General features: G+C 50.7%; 7 protein-coding genes across 7 annotated transcripts; 4 read left to right on the top strand and 3 right to left on the bottom strand.

Annotated features, from left to right (window-relative positions):
- Positions 1–611: 611 nt before the first annotated feature.
- Positions 612–2,322, top strand: L3040_005184 (uncharacterized protein; the record flags this gene model as incomplete). Its single annotated transcript, XM_066157262.1, has 4 exons — positions 612–854; positions 906–1,729; positions 1,843–1,999; positions 2,110–2,322. The coding sequence occupies 4 exons, from the start codon at positions 612–614 to the stop codon at positions 2,320–2,322; spliced, it is 1,437 nt and encodes a 478-aa protein (XP_066011576.1).
- A 543-nt stretch (positions 2,323–2,865) lies between these two features.
- L3040_005183 (uncharacterized protein) lies at positions 2,866–3,223 on the top strand (the record flags this gene model as incomplete). Its single annotated transcript, XM_066157261.1, has 3 exons — positions 2,866–2,887; positions 2,935–3,078; positions 3,126–3,223. 3 exons carry the CDS (start codon positions 2,866–2,868, stop codon positions 3,221–3,223), a joined length of 264 nt encoding a protein of 87 aa, XP_066011575.1.
- A 681-nt stretch (positions 3,224–3,904) lies between these two features.
- On the top strand, positions 3,905–5,176 carry L3040_005182 (uncharacterized protein; the record flags this gene model as incomplete). The annotated part of the gene is made up of 1 exon (XM_007296984.2): positions 3,905–5,176. One exon carries the CDS (start codon positions 3,905–3,907, stop codon positions 5,174–5,176), a length of 1,272 nt encoding a protein of 423 aa, XP_007297046.2.
- Positions 5,177–6,873: 1,697 nt separating this feature from the next.
- On the top strand, positions 6,874–8,466 carry L3040_005181 (uncharacterized protein; the record flags this gene model as incomplete). Its single annotated transcript, XM_007296983.2, has 1 exon — positions 6,874–8,466. One exon carries the CDS (start codon positions 6,874–6,876, stop codon positions 8,464–8,466), a length of 1,593 nt encoding a protein of 530 aa, XP_007297045.2.
- A 1,045-nt stretch (positions 8,467–9,511) lies between these two features.
- L3040_005180 (uncharacterized protein) lies at positions 9,512–10,696 on the bottom strand (the record flags this gene model as incomplete). The annotated part of the gene is made up of 2 exons (XM_007296982.2): positions 9,512–10,102; positions 10,286–10,696. 2 exons carry the CDS (start codon positions 10,694–10,696, stop codon positions 9,512–9,514), a joined length of 1,002 nt encoding a protein of 333 aa, XP_007297044.2.
- A 2,163-nt stretch (positions 10,697–12,859) lies between these two features.
- Positions 12,860–14,809, bottom strand: L3040_005179 (uncharacterized protein; the record flags this gene model as incomplete). The annotated part of the gene is made up of 4 exons (XM_066157259.1): positions 12,860–14,135; positions 14,202–14,240; positions 14,293–14,569; positions 14,659–14,809. 4 exons carry the CDS (start codon positions 14,807–14,809, stop codon positions 12,860–12,862), a joined length of 1,743 nt encoding a protein of 580 aa, XP_066011574.1.
- Positions 14,810–20,115: 5,306 nt separating this feature from the next.
- On the bottom strand, positions 20,116–21,513 carry L3040_005178 (uncharacterized protein; the record flags this gene model as incomplete). Its single annotated transcript, XM_007296980.2, has 2 exons — positions 20,116–21,288; positions 21,334–21,513. The coding sequence occupies 2 exons, from the start codon at positions 21,511–21,513 to the stop codon at positions 20,116–20,118; spliced, it is 1,353 nt and encodes a 450-aa protein (XP_007297042.2).
- Between the last annotated feature and the right edge of the window lie 964 nt (positions 21,514–22,477).

The raw sequence follows: 22,477 nt of genomic DNA, 5'->3' as shown, positions 1-22,477 counted from the left end.
GGCTTTCTTTTACCATTGCACGACCATCAAAGGATCTCTCTCGGATTTTCTTATTAGTTTTTTTTTTCTTTCTATTTCTGTCTGTTGGATTCTATTCGTTGATGAACCTACTCAATGCTTTTTACATTTCCTCATTTTCATGATCTTTTATGCAAGGTTTCTCTCTCTTCAGCGACCTGCTCTTCAGCTTCCTTCTCTTTCAAGCGCATTTCCCCAACCCTGAATCAGTCGATAACTGCAGGGCCGAATCGCTCTATACAGTTATCCCCACCGACACGTACAGAGTATTTCATTAGGTTTCGAGGAAAGCGATATCAATGTCTCAGACGTTAACAAGGTATGCAGAGCGCGTAAGGGTCACGTTTTCATACTATCCGCGGCTCCATGCCTTTTATATTTTCTGTCCATCTTCTTGAAGCCGGCTTCCTATTTAAATTCAATGAAGAATCGCTTCAGGAGGATATATCACATGGAGAGCTGTCCATAACTTATCTTTAAGCTTTCGCAGGACGCTAATACAGACACAAACAATTGTTGTCGTCGAGAATGTCAATCCATTCTTGGCTTTGGCTTTGTATTTTCGCTATGTCTCATATAGTATCTAAGCGAAGATGCTATCCCGCCAACCAAGAACTGGCCCATCAACTTGGTCTATTGTTCCTCGAAATCCTGATGCAGAGCCGGGAATGGCATGTACCCGCGTACTGCTGCATATTCCATTCCTCATCACCAGCCTTGGTCGCGATAAGTACGAGAGGCCGCGTCTGGATTTCTCCTTCAACATATTGTCCTCCATCATGCGATTCATTGGTATTCTGTGCGTCTTGGGATTATCTGCTCTCAGCTCCGCACAAGTTTGATACTCCCATCAGAAGCGAACGAGCTACAGAAGCTGACACATCCAGGTGAACCTGGGAGCGGCCCAATCTTATGGTATTCTAGGTAAATCGACCGTCACCAACACCGGTAACACGACAATCGTCGGTGATCTTGGAACAGGAGGAATCAGCATCACAGGGCAAACCTCGTTGGTGGTCACTGGCCGAATCGTTATTGGCGATGAAACTCTCACAGCCTTCTCAGATGCCGGAGCCGCTTATACCGCGATCAATGGCTTCGGTCCCAGTCTGATACCAGGGATGGAGCTTGGAGGTCTGGTTTTGTCTCCTGGGGTGTTTAGATTCACCAGTAGTGCCCAGTTGACAGGAACGTTGACGCTCAATGGGACTGGTTCGCCAAACGATGCATGGTACTTCCAAATTGCATCAACCTTGACAACAGCACCGGATGCTGCTGTGGTCTTCATCGGGGGCGGAACACCCTGCAACGTGTACTGGACGGTCGGAACTTCAGCAACCATCGATAGAAGAACCTCATTTGCCGGAACCATACTTGCATCTGCTTCGGTAACATTCAATGGCAATGCTGTACTTCTTGGGCGGGCTATCGGGCTAACAGGGGCCGTTACTATGATCTCGAATGCTATAGTGGTAACGAATAATTGCCCGGTGTCCTCGTCTTCAACCTCTACCACACTGGCGAGCTCCACTCCGCCAGTTGGCCCTCCAGTTCCGACAGATTTATTTTCGATAGCTACCACCCCGCTTATACCTTCCGGTACACCACTATCCCAAGGTCCCGGAGGGCAGATACCTCCAAGTGTGACGGTGATACTGCCCAATTCTCAGTCGAGTGACACTTTGTCCAGGACAGTATCAGCTACCACCAGGTTAGTTTTAGATTTTTTTCGTCTACGATTCTGTACAACTGGCTATACCCCTGCTTGATTTCTCTATTATCTTTCCTTGTTGAGGTGATTGACTTCCAGCTCATGTACAACAGCTCTCAGCTGCCTATTCCAGAATTTCCCAGTCCTCAGACTGCCATTTTCCAGACTTTTAGCTCTAAAGTCGCCAGCCTCCAAAGTCTTGGCTTCCAGAGTCTCGGTTCCGAGACCTCGAGTTCTTACACCCCCGGGCTGCCAGCTGTTAGCTCTGGGGTAAGGAGCTCTCAGGTTGCAGATTCTCAGACTGTTCTCTCTCTATCCGCAAGCCTTTTACTATCTGGCTCCCAAGCTACAAGTTTTCAATCTGGCTCTCAGTCTTCCAGCTCTCAAACTACGAGCTCTCAAACTACGATTTCTCAAACTACGAGTTCTCAAACTACGAGTTCTCAAACTACGAGTTCTCAAACTACGAGTTCTCAAACTACGAGTTCTCAAACTACGAGTTCTCAAACTATGAGTTCTCAAACTACGAGTTCTCAAACTACGAGTTCTCAAACTGGCTCCCAATCTTCCAGCTCCCAAACTACAAGCTTTAAATCTAGCTCTCGATCTGCGAGCTTTTCATTCCCCATTTCGCAAACTTTCAGTGTCCAAACTTCAAGCTCCCAAAATGCAAGCCTTAACGCTAACAGCGCCGAAACCTCTAGCTTAAGCCTTTTGACCTCGTCCTCGATATCTTTCGGATACCAAACTTCAACATTCTTGGACTCGACAATTAATACCTCGCCTCTTGCAACGTTCTCCAGTGTCTCTTTCACCGGGCTGGATGTAACGACTATGACCTTCCCAACATTGTCTGGATCTACTACATCTGGTGTCGAATCGGCGTCCAGTACCTCAGGAGATGCAGTCGGCAGTGAAAGTACTCGAACATTCTCTGGAACTACGACAGAATCGGAAGCAATGATCACCAACTCTCAGTTATTCTCTGCCTCGTCTGAAATGATTGCCGCATTGAACCCGACCGTGACCGCCGCGGTCAACGTTCCATTTTTTTCGGGATCGGTCACGATTCAAGATGTGATTATTGTTATAGTCACGACCATTTCAACTCTGACATCGTGTCCTCACAAAGCAACATGTACAGGACAGACCTCTACTGTACGTTAACATCCATCTTATATTTTCTATCGCTGACAAGTGTGTAGTGGACTGGATCCGAAGGGCCTCTGCCATGTTCTGCACATACGACATGCTCGTGTGTCCTTCCGGGTGGCACCAAGACCGTGACCGAGCTGATTACGCTCACCTCCTGCCCCCTCGAGAAAACCTGTACTGGGCAGAAATCCACTGTAAGTGCCGTAGAAAACCATTTCTGCCTCTGCTAACCACCTCAAAGTGGACCGGGAGAGGTGGACCACTCCCTTGTTCTGCTGGAGACAGCTGCTCGTGTGTGCTTCCCGGCGGCACGCAGACCGCCACCACCTGTCCAACTAGCTGTGCATGTAGTGGCCAGATAACAAAGTGGACAGGTAGTAATGGGCCAACTACCTGCGCTGCCGGAGTTACGTGTAATTGGGTGTTGCCCAGCACCGGGCCTGTGGTCACAACAGAATCGCTGCCTCATTTCATTCCCGGAGGAATGACTTCAAGAGACAGCGGAACCGTGGCTGAAGCAACTACCCTGCCTTTGCCATTTACTGGTGGCGCTTATAGGGCTTTTGAAACCAGCCTGGGTTTCTTTGCTGGAATTGCGGTGATTTTGCTGTGCACGCTTTGAGATTGGAGCCGCTCGAGCATTTTTCTTGTTAAATACACTCTAGACCTTCTGAGGCATGCTTTGGGGGGACCTGCGACTGCGACTTGATTGCTATGCCTAATCTGAATTGTTTCTACCCAACCGTCTGGATTTCATCTATGAAGTGTGAAAGCGCGCTAATCTCGCTTCAAAGGATAGCATGTAAACAGTCTTTCATGCTTCGTCTTGACCTTTGTACTCGAGGACTCGGCAAGCCCGATCTGAATTCACTTAAAGAGTTACAATACCACGATAGCGTGTCTTGTTAGCTCGCTCGTGCTGATACCATGCGCTCGACTGCGAAAAAATAAGAGGCGCGTCGGGGGCCACAACTCTCATCCCACCAAACCTCAACCAACACCTCCGCATCGTCCGCCACCATGGATACCTCCGCGATGGACATCGACCCTCAAAACCCTGCACCTCCTGGTCTCGGAGAATGGCAGGACAGCTACGTCCACAACGGAAGGACGTTCTTCGTTGCTCACCAGGAAACTTTCTCCGAGTGCGATCTGCTTGATTCCCACGAGCAAGACGGAATCACTGCCGTCGGCGCGGTCTCTCCATTCTTCTCGTCCAGCGAGCCTGCCGGCACAACCTTCAAGCCGCTCCGTAAGCGTAAGCGCAAATCATCTGTCTCCCCCCGTGTCGACTACCTAATGGGTGATGCTGAGGCAGAGCACTCCCGCCTCTTCAGCCACGACGACAAAAACAAAAATAACAACAACAGCAACGAATCCAATAACACCCCCGCCGCAACCTCAACCATCGCTCCCTCTCTCGATCCCACCTTAGCCCCAACCGTCGCCTCACACCTCCGCCCGCAAATCCAAATCAACCACGCAGGCAATGGCTTCCGATTCAAGGACCTCGACGAGAACGTCCGCGAAATAGTCTACAGCCTCTTCGTCATCAGCGAGTACCCCCTCTTCGCAACCTCGCCCCGCAGTCCGTCCACCAAGCCCAGCAGATTCCCCCACCCACACACGACCGAGCTCGCGATCATGCGCGTCGACCGGCAGCTGAACGTGGAGGCGCGCGCGGTCTTTTTCGCAGGCAACACCTTCGCGTTCGGGTGCGGCGCCTACGGCTCCCCCACGGAGGCCAACTTGCACGGCCTGGAGCTCTTCGTGGCGCTCGTGCCGGCTGTCGACGTCGGCCGTATCAGGAAGATCGACTTGCATCTGTACCTCCCCGAGGGCTGGCTCAAGATTGTTGGCCGCGAGGGCGGCGCCGGCCGCGAATGCGTCGAGCGTGGGGTGCAGGAGACGCTGCTGGCTCTCGGCCGGTTGTTGGAAGGTAGCCTCGTCGGCGTGGAGGAGGTCACGATTGAGCTTGTTGGTGTCAGCTGGGGGCTGGGTGCGACGACGGAGAGGGGGGCTCCGCGGGCGGTTCAGGTTCAGCGGCAGGAGAAGCTCGATGCGCTTCTGGCGTTGGTGGTCGGTATGGAGAAGTTGAGTAAGGTATTCTTGCGCATGACGGGCGACCGTGGTACTTACTACCCACTCGTAAATATGCTTTACCATCTGCCACGGCGCAAGTTCTCGATTATTGAGCAGCTGGTTCGGGGTATTAAGGCTGGATGCCGGCCGATGGTCGATTCTGCACCGAGGGCAACCGGAGGGCTGGGTAGGGGTTACATCAAGCCTTAATTAGCTACCGAGAGATCGTACAAAGGAAGGTTACACATTTGGTATGGATTGGAATTATCCTCCTGCTTGGTACTACAGGTCTTGATAGGATAGTGTGCCAGCTAAAGCATTCTCGAGCGGGATGTTTGCAAGGCATTTGAGATTGGCTGTGGGCCGCTGATGGCATCTTTGCGAAGCAGATGTGAGGACCTTGACATTATCCATCTGCCAATCTCTAGTCTTTCAGATGATAGGAATTTCGATCGGTCCACCACTAGGAACTTGTCTTTCTTCTCCGGATAATTCTCACACAGTTGCTTGCCAAACTGCTTGACGGGCAGCTTAGACCCTAACCAAAGGTGATCGCTTGCAGAATCATGGTAATCCGTGAGGGAGAAATAGCTATGAATATCACCAAGAGAGGCATTGTTGTCCAGTAAACTATCCTCCTCCCGTATAGTTCTGAAATGGGTGCTGCTATCAGAGGGCCAAGGACGAAACCGAATGTGTACATTGACAGCGGAAAGATGGCTATCTCTCGTTCAACGTGAAACTGTGACATTATCAAGGGTATGGCTGTGTATGCGGGTGTTGCTACCGTGCTGGTTTTAATTAGCAGTAAAGCGGGTATAGGCGTAGATGAATATATCCACATGATGAAGCCGAGCATCCTAATCCATTTTCGCCAAAGGGAACGCATTTTCAAAATGACTTCCTCCTGCCTGTGTTTCTGTACCCTCGATGTCATGGTGAGGTGTAGGTGATGTGGAATGTTATGAAAGAGCTGCTGCTTCGAAGTCCTTTTCGGAGGACATGGCCTCGTCTATATCAAGCAGTTTGATAGAATGTTTATGAACTGACACAGTATGGAAGGTTCATATTATATGACTTTAAGATGCAGGACGATGCTGTGAATCAAGTTTTATTTATTGTACATTATAAATCGCTGGGAGAGGAGTGGAGAGATCATTCTGGCCTCAACTAATGTACCAACTCTGTTAACTCGCATACGCACGCACAGCAAGGCAAAAGTCCGTCGCCGCCCCGAGACTACGAAGACCCTCGGCTCCAACTAAACATATCGGCTAAGCTGCAGGAAAGGAGGCTGCTGGATGAGTAACAAGACGACCAGCCAGTTTTTGACCGACGAGTCGGCGTTTCAACAGACCGAAAATCAAATGGACATGAAAGCAATATGTACGGATTTGGATCAGAAGCTTCTCTTCCGTCTGGGCCTCCATCGAATGAATGGAAGCCAAAGTCAACACCGTCAAAAATAGGCGACGCTTAGCGATCGGAATGCTCACTTGAACAAACCAACGTCTACCGTGGCCTGAAAAAGCATCAAGTGTAGTAAATCCGATGCGAAATGCTGGGTTTGAAGTGTTACGGACGAGAGGTTGCCCGAGCCAGCAAGCTTTACAATTCTATTACATCAACATAGTAATCACGCCCGCCGAGGTCTTGATATGTCAGTCACGTGTGCAAATAATCCGAAAAACAAACCACTTGTATGGGGGCTAGAGATCGATAGTGATACATGCTTTATCATACATATTTGGGCTTATTTTGGATTGATCCTCTGGAAAGAAATCTAGTAATCCTACGTACCCAAGTTCCAATGGAAGTTTCCTCGATGCGGCCGGCGGCGTCTCCCTAGCTCCGAGGCTTCACACCTAAATTTGCGCATTACCCGAACACAACTTCAACGACAAGCTATGATTATACGGTCTCCCACAACGAACGCCCTTGGATCCAATAGTCTCAGCACCGTGTGTCTGTCATGTCTACTGTCGACAGCAAGGCCGGCGCGCCGGACGGTGACGAGGAACTTCTCGCAGAAATCTAACGTTAAAGCTGCGCTGGCAGCAGCCGGATCGACTCCTTCGACTCCGAATCCACGATTGAGGGCTGGGTATTTCTCTGCGAACGCGATATTGAGTCGAGTGCGGTCGGTTTCGAATAGGGGAGCCGGGACGACTGCAATACCGGACTCGAGTTCCATCGTTGGGGAGCACGAAGTTGCGAAGTTCTCATCTACATCTATCCGCGCCACTCCGACATCAAAACAAGATCTCCCTCACCGACGACGACAGGCTGCGCGACGGGCAGCAAAAGAAGCAGATCTCGTTCTGCCGGAGAACTCGTCCTCCAATCTCTCTACATCCGCCGCCAACGCCCCCTCGAACTCCATACGACGGCTGATCCCCGTCCTCCTCTCCCTCTCGAAACCCCGCCTCTCGGTGCTGGTCGTCCTCACAGCTTGCGCATCCTACTCTCTATATCCAGTCCCCGAGCTATTACTCCCGTCAGCGACCGATACGCCATCTCTCTCTCCTCTGACCTTGCTCTTCCTCACGACTGGCACAACGCTGTGCGCCGCATCTGCAAATGCCTTCAATATGCTGTACGAGCCCAAATGGGACGCCATGATGTCCCGCACGAGGAACCGCCCCTTGGTACGAGGTCTGATATCTACACGAGGAGCAGCCTTGTTCGCCATACTAGCAGGAATTGGCGGAACAACAGCCCTCTACTTCGGGGTCAACCCGACAGTTTCCTTCCTCGGAGCACTGAACATTGCCCTCTACGCTGGAGCCTACACGCCCCTGAAACGAGTCAGCGTGATAAACACCTGGGTCGGCGCAGTCGTCGGCGGGATCCCACCACTCATGGGCTGGGCCGCAGCCGCAGGACAATCCGCGACGCACGGGGACTGGAGAGAGCTTCTGCTGGGCGAGCACAACATCGGCGGCTGGTTACTCGCAGGGCTACTGGTGGCGTGGCAATTCCCGCATTTCATGTCGCTCTCGTGGTCCATCCGGGAGGAATACAAGAACGCCGGCTACCGGATGCTCTGCTGGGTGAGCCCTGCCCGCAACGGCCGCGTCGCGCTCCGCTACTCTCTCCTCTTCTTCCCAATCTGCGTCGGGCTGTGCTACTTCAACGTCACGGAGTGGAGCTTTGCCGTTGCCAGCGCGCCCGTCAACATCTACCTCCTGCGAGAGGCAGTCAGGTTCTGGAAGCTGGAGGGACACAAGGGGAGTGCCAGGGGCTTGTTCTGGGCGAGCGTGTGGCATCTGCCTGCGGTGATGATCTTGGCCATGGTCGAGAAGAAGGGGATGTGGCAGCGCGTGTGGAGGGCTATTGTCGGCGAGCCGGACCTGGAAGACGAGGAGGATGGGGAATACTTGGATGAAGAAGAGGAGGAGGAAGAGGAAGACGGAAAGGCTGTGGTGCGTACTAGGGAAGGGAAAGGTAATGCCATTCTCGAAGCGCGTAATCCCGCTATCCCTCTCTCTGTAAGATGAAATTATATGATCTGGGAGGGCGATAGGGGAGGGGGAGGGCGTTGCTGTTGTCGTCGTTGCATCCACTGATTGATTGATGAATTGACTCGGTGAAGCCTGTACTAAAACAAAACAAACCAAACCTGGACTGGACGGACCGCATTCTTTTTTTTTCTCGGTAAAACTTGTAGAGTAGATACATAGATGGATAGATAGACTAAGTCGACTAGTAGGTATTTCCAAGCTATCTTATCGTGTCGTGCCAAATCTGGATCTCATCTCGTCTTTCGTCTAGTCTTTCGTCTCGTCTAGTCACTAACCAGGTTGTTAGGTAGGTATGTAGGTAGGTATGTACAAACAGGGATGGTTTCTTTTGTATCTGTATCTGTATCTGTATCTGTATCTGTATTCGAAACATTCCAATTTTGCATCACCTCTTCTCTTCTTTTAGATTCTGTCGGAGTTATTGATTGGGATGGTTGGACTGGTTGAATGTCTCTCTCTCTCTGTGTTTGTGTGTGTGTGTGTGTGTGTATGCACATGTATGTATCGAAAAAGAGATACAATCAAATCATACAATCAAATGATACAATCAAATCATACAATCAAATGAGATAAAATGAAGGAGTGGAAGGAAGAGAGAGAGAGAGAAGCAAAAGCAAAAGCAGTCTCGATAATTAACGTCGTTAAAAGTAGAAAGTAAAAAGTAAACAGATGTTTTAGCCTCCTAGCTCCTAGCTCCTAGCTCGCTTACGCCGAAAAAAAAAAAAAAAAAAAAAAAAAAAACCACCTCTCTTATCCAGCCCCAGCCCCAGCCCATGTCTATCTATCTATCCATCTATCTTGTTTTCCAAACAGACCAAATAAAATAAAAAGATAAGATAAAAAAGAAAGGCCTGCCTCCTTTTGATTTTTATCCCCAGTTTCGTTGACGTTCGTTCGTTTATGCATATTATATATATGCATGCCTGATGAAGGCGATTTCAACCGATAGAAAGATATCGATAAGATGAGCAAGTAAGTAGGATAGAACTCTGTTCCTCCCACTTGGGCCTCCCGCTTGATCTTAGCTCCCCCCCGTACGATTTACCCCCGTGCGATTAATGATGGCTCCAATCCCCATATCCATACTCGGCAACCTCCCCTGCCCGTGGTGCTGTTGCTGCTGCTGCTGACTGAGAAACCTCGGATCCCCTCCTGCCCCTGTCCCTCCCCCTCCGTTAATATTGATATTGACGTACCCGCCCATACTCCCATTGCCGCTGATGTTACTGTTGCTGTTACTCCCGTTGGAAAGCGAGTGCGAATGCGGATGCGGGTGCGAGTGCGAGTGGTAGTGGCCCCCCTGATATCCAGTCGAGGAGCGGTCTGAAGCGTACCCCGGCTCCAAGTCGAGGTCGAGATCGTCAGCATCGGCGTCGGCGTCGGCGTAGCCGGAATCATCGGCTTGGTGGTCGAAGGGTTTGGTCGTGGTGGTGGTTATAGGGTAGGCGTTGTTCTGGCTGTGAGAATGGGGATGGTGTTGGGAAAGATGGGAGGACGAGGACGAAGAGAAGTCATGTTGAGAGTGTGGCTGGTTGGGGGAGAGGACCAGACGTTCGCGGCGGGCACAGGAGCGGGCGGCTGTTTGGAGATTTTTGAGGCCTTGGGCCATGCACTGTTTTAATTGTCAGTGGTTGTGGCTTGGCTTGGGAGAGAGAGGGAAGAGACATGAAGGAAGGGACGGGAAGAAGCCAAGATGTAAAGGAAGGGGGGGGATATGAGGGTCTGTAGCATAACATCGCCTATCGGGAAGAAAATGGAAGGAAAGGGAAAGAAAGGAGTAAAGAGATATACACACCTTCTGCTCAACCACGTTCCACTTCTCTCCCGTTTGCGCCGCAAGCGAGGCCCATATCTCCCGCCGCATCACCATGTAATGCTTCGCTAGATTCTCGAGCTTCAATCCGTCCCAGTCGTCCGCGCTACGTCTTTCCATCAGCCGCTCGTGCCGCTTGCGACATGCATTTGGCGTCTTGGACGGGAAATACGTGGTTTGGATCGGGGCCCAGTTGAGGCCTTGTGCCCTGGCTGCCATGAGGGTCTGGTCGTCTGCGGGCGTCCAGGCACCGCTGGATGCGCGGATGGGTACCGGGGCCTGGGGCGCAGCGGGAGGCATGGATTGGTACTGTGGTGCAAGGGGGTGTTGGACGGGACCACCGTTGGAGACGTAGCTAGATGGGCCTTGCGGGTAGCCTCCTTGTTGTGACATGGTGTTGTTGGGTGCGGAGCTGTAGTACTCGCCCGGGAGTGTGGTTCGGGCGGAAAGGGGGGCGTATTGTGTTGCTGTTCTTGTTGTTGTTGTTGGGGTAATGGAGATGGGGTTTATGCGGTAGGAGCCTTGACTTCTAACAGAGCGGTGGCCTTTGGGCATCTCAGACATGGATAACAAAGAGTGGAGATGTATATGTGACTGCTCCCGAAGCCACGAGAGTGACGACAGATGAGTAGAGAGAGTTCGAATTAAGAATTAAGATACCTCGCCAGGAGGATTGCGTATCAAATGAAATGAACGACGACGACAACGATAGAGAGGAGGAAGATATGAAACGATGAAGACTGGAAAACTCGCATCGAGGGGTATCTTGGGTGGTTACGAAGGAAAGCGAAAACACAGAAACGGAGTCGCGGAGAGGCTCTACAGAAGAAGCAAGAAGGTCGGAAGGCCTGGCAGAGAAGACCGGATAGTCGTCTCTTATACAAAGTTGCTGCGAAACATGATGCAGCAGAGAAACCAAGAGATCAACGATGGAGAGGGCGCCAAACAAAGATGCGTCTATAGCCTTCCTTACTGACTGACGCCAGCGCGAGCGCAAATATCTTGGACTGCACCTGAATCGAGACCCCTTACTAAAAGATGAAACGGAGGCCTTTCTGCTTTTAGAAAAGAATGGGATGGCCGCGGGAAGAACAAAGGCTGAAACCCCCAGGCGCGATCGAGATGGCCCGGGGGAGGATCATCGAGTCTCGCCCGAGGACCGTTGGCCGCATGGCCGGTCCTGATATTGGTCGCGAGGACGCAGGGGCGGACGCGGGAGAACAATCTGAGAGGGAAAGGGGGAAAGAGGCTCTGTTCGTCGGCGCGTAGGTAGCGAGCTGGCGGTAAACACCTCAGACAGGGGAGGCGGGAGATGCGGTGCGGCGCTTAATAGTGGAGATGGGGGTGGTGGAAGTCAAAAATAAGTCGATGCGGCAATTCGGTTTGGAACTTGTGAGGGAGCGGAAGCTAGACTGACTGTCTGTCTAATGATTGCTGCTGTTGTGCTGAACATAATTCGTAAGACATATGTATATATTCCTAAGAGGTGAAGTATTAGCGAGACAGCATTAGCGAGACAGCTGGGCAAAGTCAGCTGATCCTCCGATCATGAAACCAGACAGGTTGACTGCAGAAGTCCATATCGAGATATCAAGTCTGTAGTCGTAAAGGCTGGTATATTAACTCTTCTTCTAGATCGTTCGTCGTCTTCTGAAACTCCAGATGCTGTCTGTCTATCCTATGGGATGTGGTTGAATGGGCTGGCAATGGCAGAGCCGCCGTCCGGGCGCTTAGATTATTATATAAGGTTCTCGCTTACCGCAAGTACTTCGGTTGACGCTAAATATATAATATGGTTGCTAGCATCGTCACCTGTTACTACGTAGATTTCTAGTTAAGAAGCATAAGAGGACCATGCATTAGGTAAAGGTAAATTCCTTGTACTTCGTATGTCTCTATGTGTTTCTGTGCTGTGCTGTGCTGGGATGCTCATAGTCATGACTTGTAATCTATGACTGATATACTGCGTATCGTCTGCATATCGTCGACTTATATTACTAAACTAACTTGGTTACTTATTGACTAACTATTTAATTCACCTCATGCATCCTCTTGTTCTTCTCGGGCTCTACACACATATAAATATTTACATTTTGGTAAGGACCTAACATATTAGGTTGATTGATTGGTTGGGTGGAGCTCTATAGCCTAGTATCTTAACCTTATTATCATAATGTTGTGCAGAAGCAGACCTGCGGCGCACACTGCAGTTTCCGGTATTATAACCCTACGCCGCACGACACATATTAGATTGTGTGTCTTTTAGCGTGAAAGATTAGGCAAGAGTGAGTCAGCTTCTATAATTTGTTTTTCTCTTATGTCGAGGAAGCGGCTGTGTCACTGGTTACAAGTCATTCTTTGCAATATATATATATATATTTTATATATATATTTTATGGTTTATTCTTGATTATTTCATAACTTCTTTGACTCCGTGTACATGTAGATGGATGGATAGATAGATGGATGGGTATAGCACAACCGGCCGAGTCTGCCCCCGAAGCCCCCCCCTTCAAGATAGATTCATGTCCCAGCTCAGCCCAGAGCATCCTAGACCTAGACCTGCTCCTCCTTCCCCACGGCCTCCTGGTGGATGACCTCCTTCTCCCTCTTCAGCTCAGACGTCTCCGGGTGGCGGCTCTCCGCGACGACGACGGCGCCGAGGTCCCGCAGCATAGCCGTCAGGCCAATCTCGGCGTTGATCTCGTCCATGCGCTCCTTGTCGGCCTGGGCGGCGCCGGGGCTGCCGAAGATGACGTCCATCTCCTCGAGGCTGACGCGCTTCGTCTCGGGCACGAAGAAGAAGATGAAGGCGGCGCCGAGGAAGGTCAGGCCGCCGAAGAGGAGGTAGGTGCCGTAGGAGACGTCGTCGATGAGGTCCGGGGTGACCTGGCCGACGATGAAGTTGTTCATCCAATTGGAGGAGGTTCCGAGCGCGATACCGTAGGTCCGGGTCGACAGCGGCCAGATCTCCGAGACGATGATCCACGAGCAGGGACCCCAGCTGTATCCGAAATGCACGACGAAGAGCCAGACCATGGACACGGCCGCCCAGCCGGCGACCTTGTTCTCGTCCCACGAGTCCCGGAAGGCGGCCACGATGGAGGCGATGATCACGTGGCAGATGGCCATGCCGATGGCTCCCACGATCAGGACGGGCTTGCGGCCCAGGCGGTCGATGTAGAGGACGGACGGGATGGTAGCGAGGAACATCACGACGCCGACGACGCCCGTCGCCAGGAGCGAGACGGTGTTGCCCGACAGGCCGAGGTTTTGGAAGATGGTGGGCGCGTAGTACAGGATGGCGTTGATGCCGGTCCACTGCTGGAAGAACATGGTCACGGTTGCGACGACGACGCGCTTGAACATGGGCTTGGTCTCAAAGAGGGAGCCGATGGCGATGAACTGGAGCTTGAAGGTGTTCCAGGCCGTGAGCTCGCGCAGATCGGGCCAGCGCTCGGCCACGGTGCGCTTCTCAAAGAGGGACTGGCCCTTGATCTCCAGGTACTCGAGCTCGATCAGTTCGTGGTCGATGGGGAGCTCGCGGATGTTGGCGAGGACCCGGCGCGCCTCCTCTTCGCGGCCGTGGTGCACCAGCCAGCGCGGCGAGAAAGGCATCCACAGAATGCCGACGAGGAGGATGACGGCTGGGATGAGCTGCAAGCAGATAGGGATGAGCCATGCCGAGACTTTCTGGCCGTCTCCGGTCCCGCCGATGTAGTGCGTGCCGTAGTTGATCCAGAAGGACAACATGATGCCGAAGGTGATCGCGAGCTGCTGCAGTCCGACGAGGGAACCACGGACTTCGGGCGGTGCAACCTCTGCGTTGTACCTGAGGACGTATCAGTATGAGTGCAAGTGCGAGTAGCTGAAGGAGGAGCTTGAGCCCGAGACTTACATGGGCACAATCATGGAGAGCGAACCAACTCCCATACCGCTACCTTTGGTGTTAGCAACCTTATCTCACGAGTGCCACGGGGTGTACTTGCGTGATGAAACGGCCTGCGAGGATACCTTCCGGCCCCGTCTCCTGGGCAGTAGCCTGGATCACAACTCCGATGATGAAGACCACCGTGGCAACCATGATAGCGTACTTTCGACTCAGGGCCTCGGCCAGGAAACCCGAAACGAGGGCACCAAACCAGGCTCCGAGCTCCAGAATGGCAGTGAGCCACCCCTTCTTCGACTGGTTCGTTACGTATGATCCCATATACCTCTCAAAGGAGGGCATAGTCAGGATGCCGGAGAAGACACCCTGGTTGTAGCCTGCGAAGATGAATTTAGTCGTGATCTGGGGGGCCATAGACAGGGGGGGGGGGGGGGGGGGGGGGGGGGGGGGGGGGGGGGGCAAGCACCATAGAGGAAACCTCCGAGACAGGCAAAGAGCGCAATCATAAAGACCTTGCTATTTTTGACCAGCGCGGCAGGGCCACTCGCGCCCATGGTGGCCTTGCGGTGGTTCAGCGCTGCATCGTAGACGCCGACGTGACCTTCGGTGGCAACCATCTTGCTTCTCTGTATGTATGTATAGCCACGGTTAGATCAATGTTTGATGGAGAGATGAATGTTCTTCCGAATAGGGGAATTAGCTGCAATGCAATACGAATGAGGAGAGGTGAGGGAGGTAGTGGTTGAAGTATGATTAGAGAGGAAGTCTGGGGTAGGATAGAGGACGACGCATAGGAGATGTTAAATGTACGGATGTGATGGCGCAGATGATGGCGGCCGCATGAGATTTATCCTAGACAAGCTTTCACGAGCAACTAACTGAACGACTGACAGCTCCGGTTAAAACTGCGTGGACGGGTAAAGAGACAGGCCTGCTCCTTTGGCGTGGGGAGGACTGGGTGCCCCACGGCATGGCGAAGTCTTGAAAGTCTTGAAGTCTTGAAGTCTTGAGGTCTTGAAAGAGCTGAGTCTACTGGATGTGGATGCTGATGCTAATGCAAATACTCTCTCTAATTCGACAAGGGACCGCGGCCTTGTACAATACCCACTGTTTACATTGTAGTTGTAAATTCCCCCGGCTGCCCGCTCAGCATACGGCTGCCCGCTCAGCATTGTCGACAGTATTTGTTTGTTTTCTTACTTAGCGAGAGGGAGAGAGACCCCAGCTAAGAAGAGAGAAGGAGAGCCGAAGAACCCCAGAGAGCTCGCGCCCAGCATCCCGGTTACCCACCCTCCACCGGAATAAGTCGAGGCCAGGGGACTGATTTAAGAAAATAGCGATGTCAGAGACGACAAATTCTAGGTGCCATCTCGGCCCGAGGCACGACAGTACTTACAGCTTACAAGTACAGCGTCAACCTGATACATACATACATAGATTCTCAAGCAAGCGACCGACCTTTTTTTGGGCGATTTTATGGTTTTGGATTGATGATGACGCGGCCGGACCATGGTAGAGTAAATACGGAGGAGTTGAACTCTGTCGCGAGCCATAAATCGACGGTAGAAGGGGTCGCCTAGGGGCGTACCGGCTCTAACCCTAGCATCAGCTGTCTGTGCATTCTCCCGAGCCGAAAAGATAAAATAAGAAAAAAAGTATATGCTCATCGCATGTTCCAGAACATCTGACATGGACAACGACGTCGCGGGCACTAGGTACTTCTTCCAAATTGTACTCTGTTATTAGTGACCTTAACCTGGTGGCTGGATGGTCTCAGATCCAATCAAGGGGGGTTAGATAGACACGGGACTGGATCGGCTCAATGGTCAATGGAGAAGAAGAAGGGATTGGGTTCATCGACCTGGGGTATGGGAAACGCGGAGCCCCAAAGTTTATTTGTACAAAGGGCCGTCGGTGGTCGGTGATCGGTTTCGGTTCTGGTGGTGAACCGTGAGAGAGCTGCTGTGGAGAAACTCTACTCCGCATCCAATTCCTACCCGTCTGGAGGCTCCATGCTTCCAGGCTTCTTCTTTCTTCCTCGTGTCGGTTTCGTGGGAGAAGAAATACTATCACATTCAGGCTGAATGAATAAGTAGGAAAAGATCCCGGCGGTGCGGCTGCCGTCTGGCACGAAGTACCCTGGAATTGTAGCCTGACTCGATGGCTTTGTTCACAAATATAGCACCATACTTACTCTATTATAGTGCCTAGAGGCAAGTATCGCTCATCTGCCTCGGTTTTCCACTCCTACATATTCTTCGGTTGTTCAATACAAGGGCCGTAGCATAACTCTTCGCTGTTATATCACACACAGCCCGTAATCTTCGATGACACGGGTAATCTGGTGAGCGCGGCCCTGGCAGACGCAGTAATGAGGAGTTGAGAAATATGTGCGTCCGATATTTCCGGATAAGGTGGTGATGATAATAAAAATGAAAATGATTTCAGTGTTGATTTCCGTTAGGCGGATGAGATAGCCCAGCCAATAAATAAGCTTGCGACGCGGACACGTCCTGGGAAGAGTGGGGTGCAGAAATGATAAAGTCAAAGAGTTGTCATTATTATTGTTATTGTATTTATTAAGTAAGTTGACGTAAACAGCGAGAAGCTTACGTAATCCTAAAGTGAGCTTAAGAGTGCACCTATTGACGTACCTTCAAGGCAGGTAAGGGGTCATTTGAGCGGTCCTCTCACCCTCTTTTATAAACAACGGTTATTAGACCGTTTAAAATCAATACTAGTTACAAATCGAGAACAGTTTACCTTTTTAATCGTCCTCGAGCCTCAGACCGTCTTATAGCGGTCTTATAGCCGTCCCTTTTTGTATTTTTAAAACCGGCTTATTAATAAGCTCGTTTTAAAAAATTGAAATAGTTCGTTAATTATTTTAAAGAAGATATAGTTGTAAATAAAAATCATTTCTTAAATAGAATCGTCTTAATAATTTAATAAATTCGATGCCAAGATATTTCTCGGTATCGCTGCCACGGCTTATATACTAACGCTTTAAATTTTTATAATCGGAATCGATCGATTCAGCACAAGTTCAACCGCGTCAGTGCGCATCCTTCGTCTACAAAGGGGTGGCGTAGTAAGGGGTAGTATAGTAAAAGGTAGACTAGCAAGTAATTGAAAGGAAAAAGAGATTATATACTTGCTAATTTACGTTCTCCGAGACGGTTTTAAGTTCGAAGACGGCCTTAAGACGGCCTTGAGACGGCTATAAGGCGGTCTTAAAACGGTCTTTTCGTAAAAAGACCGACTTTTATAAAGGACGATTTAATCGATCAGAACGGTCTTATTCTAATAATAATCTTTTAACGAAAAGACGAGCTTTTATAAAAGACGGTTTAATCGATTAAAATAGTTTCATTTTAAATACGATTTAAATAATTTAAATCGTTTATTTTCAGATTCTATTTACGCTTAAGTATCGGCTTAAGGTGATCTACTAACTATGCCCAACCTCTTGGAATCGTCTTTCAAAGAGACCGTCATCGGATTGTCAGCTGACCGTTTAAATAACCCCCTACCTGCCTTTAAGGTACGGTACTCTCAGCTACTTCAGAAGCTTGCAAGCTAGCTGTCATCACACTAATCAAAGCTCACGGGCGCCTGTCAGCCCAAACTCACAAGCTTCACCTTTTTCCTCCTCCCACGCAATCGAGTTTGAAGATAGACGTATACCTATTATACCTCGACGTGCAAATGAGTGTCGTCCACAGAATTTCCGAAGCCTAGTTTATTTCAAGTTCGAAATAACAGGACATCTTGAGTCTTCGATTATCAATACCTTTAGGCACATTCCTCCCCCTGTCTCTACGACCATAAATACTACAACAAAGCTCGCCAGCTCGCGCTGGTTAACGTCTAGCGGGCTACAGCGTAGTAAGTTGACCACTCCAAGATCTCTTACTTAAAAAAGGGGCCACGGGGCGCCACGGCACGTAGCCAGGTGGGAGCATCTCTTGCCGGCTCGCTAGAGCTTCTCTTTCTTCCTTAAGAATCAGAACTTATTCTAAGTACCGTCCCTTACCTCAGGAGTGTGCAACACCTAGTGAATACCTACCTACCTACCTACTTACCTGCCTCGCTCACTCCCTTAGGTACTTACCTACTACTAAACTAAAGACCTCACCTCACCTTAATAGCCCATCCATCTCCTCCGAACCAAGAACCAAGAAACCCATCCATCCATCCATCCAGCCATCTACAACGCATAAGAAGCCTCACCTCAATAACAAACATACATATATATACATACATACATACATACACACACACACACACACACACCCTAGCTCAATTTCCTATCCCTACCTAGTCTAGTCTTCCTCCATCAGCTCCTCCCGGTGCTTGCTCGTTTGAGCCTTCTGCTCTGCCTCTTCCGAAGACTCGATCGGAATCAGCATTGAAATTTTAGAATAAAAGGAAGCTTTGCGACTCGAGAGCTGGACTTGCTGGTTTCATTTCGTTTCGTTTCGCGGCACTCGCTCGTATTACACACACACACACACACACACACACACACATATATATACACCATCTTTTTCTTCTGAAAAAATTTCTTTTTTTTTTTCTTTTTTCCGAGTTACTCATTCCGTCCCAACTCCCAACTCCCAACTCCCAACTCCCAATTCCCAACTCCCAATTTCCAATTCCCAGTTTCCAAGAAACCGCAGCTCAACCCAACCCAACACAACCCAACCCAACCCCTCCAGATCAAGATCAAGATCAAGATCAAGATCAAAATCAGAAAGTCAAAAGTCCGATTACCTACCTACCTACCTACTTACCTACCTACCTACCTACCTACCCTTCCATCCCTCCTCCCTCCTCTCTCCCTCCCTCCCTCCCTCCCTCCCCTCCTCTCTCTCTCTCCAAAAAGTAAAAAAAAAAACTAAAAAAAAAAAAAGTCTTTGCTTCGACGCCAGCCAGCCAGCCAGCCAGCCTTTCTACCCTTCCACCCTTCCTTCTCCATCTACGTCCCATACTTCCGCTTCCTCCCAGCCAGTAGTATCCCATGACCGACCGGTACGGAAATCAAACCAAATCGATTTGCATTGTGTATACATACCTACCCCCCCCCCCCCCCCCCCCCCCCCCCCCCCCCCAAAAAAAGCCCCGCTAGCATGGAAAGAAAGATACGGCGTGCGGTGTAGAGGTTAGATAGAATACTGGAAACGGCAATGGTGCATTTGCAGGTCTGCTTGTGCACAATAAGATACCTTATGTAGAAGAAAAAAGAAAAAAGAAAAAAGAAAAAAGAAAAAAGAAAAAAGAAAAAAGAAAAAAGAAAAAAGAAAAAAGAAAAAAGAAAAAAGAAAAAAGAAAAGAAAAAAAAAAAGAAGAAGAAGAGAGAGTAGCGAGTGTAAAAGATAATGTTCTTTTCTTCTTCGCATCTATCGCGCTTGGCCCTCTATTCATACACCCCACACCACACACCCCCGCTGTATCTAGCACCCCCAAACCAGACTCTCCTTATCTATCTATCAAGTCACAATATAGAAACGTTCTATCGACGTCCATCTCCGTGCTCGCCGAGAATAAGCACCAGGAGAAGGTAAAAGACGAACAGAACAGAAAGGCAACGCTCCGCATCCCACACGCCCCACACTTAGGTTGCCCCAATATCTTGTCTACAGCCAGAATCTAGATATATAGCCTCGCATGGTGTACCGCTCGCACCATCCCCGGTTCCCCTCCGTCGGAAACCCAAGAGAAGCTAAATCAAGACAAGGAAACCTTTTCGCTAAAAATACTAGAAGGAAAACAGGCAAAAAACACCGAGAACACATAAAAACCCACACAAGGAAAGGAACGAAAAAAGGAAGAGAAAAAAATACCGCCGGAAATCCCGTACCTGCAACCACCACACACATCCGGTAATACAAAGTAAGAGAGGCGTGATCAAGAAGTCGAATCACGCCGCACCATTCGCTTTCCGCGCCACCTCTGCCCCGAGCTGGCCCTTCATCGTCACCCGCTTCTTATACATCTCTACCCTACTGCGCACAGGGAAATCATCCTGCCTCTTCGCCGGCTGACCGACCTTCGGATCGAACGCGCTTCCCGGGCCGAAATCCGGCACGCCACCCAAGGTGCCAAAAATGTCGCCGATGTAGTTCTTCGGCTTGACGCCCTTCTCAAACGTTGTTCGCCACCCGCTCAAGATCCCCTTGATGACGGGCGTACCAGCAAGATAGATGTTCTGCACGGCAGGTTCGAAAGCGCCTTGCCGCGAATAGAACAGGTTGCCCTCGACGGATTGGCCGGGGTACGGGCGGTCGAAGTTCGCAGCCGTACGCATGATGATTATGCGCGAGAAGTCGATGGTCTTATGCACAGCGGCGCGGATCATGGCTTCGAGGGTGGCGTTGTCCTCTTGGGCGGTCATGCAGTAGGTGGCGCTGCCGTTCGTAAACAGCGACGTGGTGTTTTCGAAGGCCTCGCCGAGGAGGGTGCCGGAGTAGTAGACGTCGGATGTTGCAGTGTCGCACTTGATGATGCCCGGGGCCCTGGTGGCCGCAGCGTAAAGGGTAGCATTGGAGGGAGCAGGTCTCGCGAAGTTTTTGCGGTAGATGATGGCATCGCTACTGTCGTCGAGCTTGGCCGTGCGGGCGAATTGGGCGGCGACGTCACGCAGGGCTTCGTTGACTTCGAAGACTTCGGTGCCGTAGATGCTGAGAGGGTACTGGTCTGGGGCAAAAGAGCCTTGGGGAATGTAGCCCGTGCTGTAGTTGGAGGGGATCTCGCGCGCGTCGAACTCGTATTGCAGAGCCACCTGGACAGTGTACTTGGAAAACGCAACATCGCAGATGGTGCCGTGTCTGGGGTTGATACCCGCAATGCCACCGACTAGGAAGTACGTCTTCTTGAGGTTGAAGAGAGGAGTGAGCATGAGGGCGGTGATTGTGGCCGCAGCGTTGATCTCCGACTCGCCGGTGGTGATTTGGCAGACGGACCCATCTGCCAGACAATGTACGTCGGCGAATAGAGGAGACAGGCCGGGAACGGTGACGTTGACTGCAAGAAGGTCGCCAATAGAGCCGGCCGTGTTGGCGTTGGTGTACCAGATATCTGCTTCCGGGGAGAACTGTGACTGTTAGAAATCGACATCACGGGAACGAAGATGGCTCACCATAGAGATAATGAATACTTTAGGAGTAATCAGTTTGGCGTTCTTGTAGATGACGGTGATATCTCTCGAGCCGACCATATGATCCGGACTGCGTCTTTCGACTTGTGCCGGTATCGCAGCTACGAATGCGAACACGAATGTACCAGCTCCGAGGAGGCCGGTTAAAGTTGTGATTCTCATCTTAGGGACTCGGGAGGTTGTGAAAGACCCAAGTGGGTATTGACGAGGAAGGGCTGTGGTTGGTCGTAGTTGTGATTGTGATTGGGGTTATATGTAAAGAAGAAAGTGACTTGACTTGACTTGAATTGACTTGACGTCGAAGCTCTTCATAAGCTTCTAGAAGGGAGCGTGTCCTGTCGGGGTTGTGATTGTATCAGGGCAGCCGAGATTGAAAAAAATCAGACGTCAATATGTGGGCAATGATGGACATAAGTATATCCGTACGCAGCTAGCGTAGCGGGCAGGAATGACTTTGATCCTTCAGAGAGAAGTAAGAAGAAGTAAGCAAAAAAGTCACTGACTCTCAATATCACTCTCACTCCCAATCTCACTCTCGATGCAACTCTCCCGGTCTCCGAACAGAAGAAATGCCACGGTGGTCGCCGACAGCCGCAGCTTAAACCCAATACGATCGCATGCGCCGCTAGTACAACCGACTAAAAATAAACATGAAGGGGAACCGGAGACAACAGAACAGATCGATTCGAACGGATTGCGTTGCAACCATCGATGCAGCTTGCTGGCATCGTTCGGTTCTGTTCTGTTCCGTTCCGCAGCGCCGGGCTGGGATATCCGTCCTCGGATCTCGATCATCAAATCACCACATTCTCACCGACGTCGGACAGCAGGCAGGCACTTTGGTTGCTGGGACTCTGCGGGCATGGGACTAGCACTTGCTGGGTTGCTGGGACGAACGGTATGACGGCGTACCAGATACGGGAACGGATAGATGAATAGGTACCAGTCAGTTAGTCAGTCAGCCAGCCATTCAGTATCTTGGACCGGCAAGCTGCATGCACACGGTTGAGCACCCATGAAAGGTCCAGTTGCGCCGCAGCTGATCGTCATGACGATCTGCGGCTGCATCGATATCGAAGGATTCTGTGTCGCGATCGCGGTGACTGTAGCCGTAGCCGTAGCTGAG

This window comes from Drepanopeziza brunnea (assembly GCF_022702325.1).
Source record: "Drepanopeziza brunnea f. sp. 'multigermtubi' strain 214-2 chromosome Unknown ctg8, whole genome shotgun sequence".
Classification (NCBI taxonomy): Eukaryota; Fungi; Ascomycota; class Leotiomycetes; order Helotiales; family Drepanopezizaceae; genus Drepanopeziza; species Drepanopeziza brunnea.
The sequence above is the reverse complement of the archived record's forward strand: the minus strand, read 5'-3'. Positions and strand labels throughout refer to the sequence as shown.